This window comes from Clarias gariepinus, chromosome 3 (assembly GCF_024256425.1).
Source record: "Clarias gariepinus isolate MV-2021 ecotype Netherlands chromosome 3, CGAR_prim_01v2, whole genome shotgun sequence".
In the NCBI taxonomy this organism is placed as follows: domain Eukaryota; kingdom Metazoa; phylum Chordata; class Actinopteri; order Siluriformes; family Clariidae; genus Clarias; species Clarias gariepinus.
The window spans coordinates 29564681-29568606 of NC_071102.1; the positions used below are offsets into that span (position 1 = coordinate 29564681).

The 3926-nt window shown below is 40.0% G+C and overlaps 1 protein-coding gene across 1 annotated transcript; it reads left to right on the top strand.

The window, feature by feature from the left end:
- The first annotated feature begins 1940 nt into the window (after window positions 1–1940).
- LOC128519538 (transmembrane protein 74) lies at window positions 1941–3443 on the top strand. Its single transcript, XM_053493302.1, has 2 exons — window positions 1941–2002; window positions 2221–3443. The coding sequence occupies exon 2, from the start codon at window positions 2255–2257 to the stop codon at window positions 3053–3055; it is 801 nt and encodes a 266-aa protein (XP_053349277.1). The 5' UTR covers window positions 1941–2002; window positions 2221–2254; the 3' UTR covers window positions 3056–3443.
- Window positions 3444–3926: the final 483 nt, after the last annotated feature.

Genomic DNA, 3926 nt, shown 5'->3' on the forward strand with positions numbered 1-3926 from the left:
TGGATTTCATGACACATTTGTATATACTGAGTACTAAAAAATTGAGCGTTTGCTATTGTGTGCAATCTGATGATTTCCTTCTTTAGAGCAATAATTGTTGTTTATTTGTAAAGAACCATGTACAACATTAAACATAAATGTTTCAATTTGATGTATGGTACCAGAGTTAGATTAGAAATTATTTTCATCTGTACTTGGCAGGTTACATTAAAATAAATGACAACATCAAAATTATACTAATTAAAAACATAAGCATAATAACAAAACAACCCCAGACAAAACAGTACAGTAAAACACCAGACAAATACCAAACACAACAAGACACATAAAGTACTATTAAGTAATCACATGCCAAAGTAATTAAACAGCTTATAATCAGTACAATTGCAGTCAACAGTTACAAAGTTGAATCTCTTTTAGCAGATTTTTCAGTTTGCCTTTAAAACTAGTAAAAGAAAAGCAACTCTTTATATCGATAGGGCGTTTTACTGTGTTGTAGCTTTCACATAGAAGGCTGACTGCCCAAATGCAGTATGACAAAAAGGATACAATTCAATCTGATTTCAGATTAACCCAAAGAATAACACCCAGTCATGTTAGGTTTAGTTCTATACATTCTGCTACTGTTAGTTTGCTTACTTGCAGATTGACTTGAATCTTTAATAAAAATCAAAGAAAAAGATAAACCATTATATAAGAAAAAATGCAAGTGGATCAAAAATTTTGGGCCACCTACTGTACCACCAGAGCTACAGTTATGAAAAACCAAACAGCCTTTCAGCAGAAACACCCTATATCCACAGTCAAGCGCAGCAGTGAAGGTAAAATGATGGGGTAAGGGTAGAATCAAGGGGTGATGATTTGGGTTTGTTTTTGCAACCACAGGTCCTGAGCACCTTGTAGTGTTTGAGCCAACCATGAACTCCTATGTATACCAGAATATCCTAGAGGAAAATTTGAGGTCATCTGTCCAATGGCCAAAGCTTGGTCAAAATTGGGTCAAAAAACAGGACAATGATCTGAAGCACAGCAATAAACTTACATAAGAATGGTTTAAAAAAAAAAAAAAAGAACAAGGTTTTAAAGCTTAATTCAACTGACCTGCTGTGACAGGACCCTAGGTTAGCTGTGCATAAGCAAATGCCCAAAACCCCCAGTGAGCTGAGTGTTGTGTCTTGTGAAGAAGAAAAAATCCTTTTTTGAAGGACTAAAATTCCTCCACAAGGATGTAAGAAACTTATAAAGTCAGTATACAGTAAACAACTACTTCGAGTTATTGATGCTTAAGTTGGATCTACAGTACAAGCTATTGAATCATGGTGGGGTACCTAATAATGCCCACATGTTTTTTGTTTTCTTTTTGGCTTCATTTTTGTTAAATAAATAATGGCACAATGAAAAAAGTTATATGTTGTTGCTGACCTGAGGTTGTATTTGCCTGATACCAAGACGAGCTACAACCAGATGATTTTTATTATGTTTTTACAGCCAAAAAAATGAAATCATAGAATTAAAAGAAACGGTAGTAACTTTAGAATATGCCTGCATTTCGCCTTTCTTTGCCTGCTCATCAGTTCTCTCACTTTCAGTATGCACAGAAGGGAAAAAGATGAGAAGTCAATTCATCAGCGCGGAGGGAGAGGGGGTGGAGGAGGAGAGAGAGGAGGTGGAGGAGGAAGAGGAACACGCCGCTGCTTTTTTTTTTCCCGTCCTAATTACCCCACTACTGACGATGACAGGCAGAGTCACGCACACAGAACCGCAACGAAAAGGTAGATCGTTTCTGATAGGAGCCACTTATTTATTTATTTATTTTGGGAAGTGGCGGGATGTGTGTGTGTGTGTGTGTGTGTGTGTGTGTGTGTTTTGGTTGCAAGATCCCGAAGATGCAAGAGATCAAGAAACATGTCAGCATCCCACTATTACACGATTGCGGAAAACACAAGGGAATAAAGGCAGCTAGTCATGCAACGGAAACGCCACATGGGAAATGTTGCTGATGGTAGGAGGAGCCACTTTTTATTTAAGGGGGGTGTTTTCTTTTTTGCCTTTTTTTTTGCGTGATGTTGTGTATTAGTTCAGAATCAAGTTGGGCGTGAATACGGAGGCTTAACGCCTTATCTTAAAAGAAAAAATAAACTAGATGAAGAGGACTTTAAATGGATATATGAGAACAGACCTGAGCACAAATGTGCTTGACTGATTTTTTTTTTTTTTTAGATAACGGCACAATGAGAAGAGCGGATTAAAAGACATGGCTGAGCTCAAGATCCTCTACCCTGCTCCTGTAAGTGTTCAGCTTGCTAACAGGGACCTGGAGTGGACCGTGCAACACGAGGAAAGTTATTATTCGGCATGTACGGACGAAGCGGCTTTTTTAATCGAGCGCCGCTGCGAGGCTGAACCGGAGGCGCGCGCGCGAGGGCAGCTCGGATTTTCAGCACCACGGACAGCGCGCCCGCTTCTCCACCAGTGGGCAACTGATGAAGAAGTTCACATCTGGCACGATGAAGAGTTTGAAACAGGCTTTTCCGACATCACTGATGTTGAAGTATGCGTTCCGAACCCAGAGACCAACTGTGAGCACTCCAGCTCTTACTGTGATCCGGATCTCTCCGATGATGATTTTGCAGCAGAGCAGCCGGAAAAGTCGGCTGATTACGGTTTCATTTGTGCAGTGACTTTTTTGGTGACTGGGATGTTTTTGGTGGTTGTTTCCTACATGGTGCCTCGTGACGTCAGAGTGAGTCCAGACAGTATCTCAGCCCGGGAAATGGAGCGCCTGGCCCTCGAGAGCGCCCGAGTGGGTGCACACCTGGACAGATGTGTCATCGCCGGGCTTTGTCTCCTGACTTTGGGCGGTGTACTGCTTTCCACCTTACTCATGATCTCCTTGTATAAAAGCGAGATGGTCAGACGGCAGGCTTTTGCAAACTCTAAGCGCTCAGCAAAACTCTACGGCTCAATCAATTTTAGAGGTGTTGGTAGTCAGCACGCAGTCCCATCACAACTGTCTGTGGATGAGGATGATGCGCTGATTGAAATTTCGAACTAAAACCGACATTTTTATATTTATCATTATGTAACCCCTTATGGTTTTGTCAAATTATTCAGTTATTAATGTAAAATCATATTTGTCAGGAACTACAAAAATATTCAGCAACAATTTATTACAATGAATTACATGATTCTAGCAGCATGGTGATGAAGTGAGTAGCAATGTGGCCTCGCACATCCAAGATTTAGGGTTCCATTCCAACCCTTAGGGCAGCTTAAATGTTCTCTCTATGGCTGGTGGGTTTCCTCTGTTTTACTTCCACAGTACTGTACATGGTGTAAGAGAATCAGCTTTTTCAAATTCCCCCTGTGTGTGCGCTTGTGCCCTGTGATAGAATGGCACCGCACCTTGTGCCACGAGTCCCATGGGATAGGCTCCAGGCTTCCCAGGACCCTGAACAGGAGTGAATGAGACTGAACAGTTATGAATAATTTAAATTAAAATGGACCATGTTCAAATGAAAGTAAAATGTGTTTGATTGGACTGGCTGTATCAAGTTGCCAAACAGCTATGCTTCGGGTTTATCAAAAAAACTGTAGTACAAAGATGGTAGAATAAACATCACACTAAACGCTCATTACACAAGATAAAAAACAAATAACTTGGGAAACTCAGCTCAGAACCATGATTAGAGTACTAGAAAATGGTACCAAAACTATAGTATTTTTCAATAATGTGTATAAGATAACATGAACCTTGCATGAAACATAATTATGACAAATACATATCATTGTTAATATTATAGGAAACATTTTCTTTCAGCAACAGGTGCAGTTTATGGTGGAATCAACAGCATACACTCTGTCATCAAGTCAGTTTGTGATCATATACACAGCTCTATTTTCTATGTTATTACCATTATGACAGC

Coding starts and splice junctions, on each gene's coding strand:
- LOC128519538 (XM_053493302.1), top strand. CDS start 2,255: ATGGCTGAGCTCAAGATCCTCTACCCTGCTCCTGTAAGTGTTCAGCTT.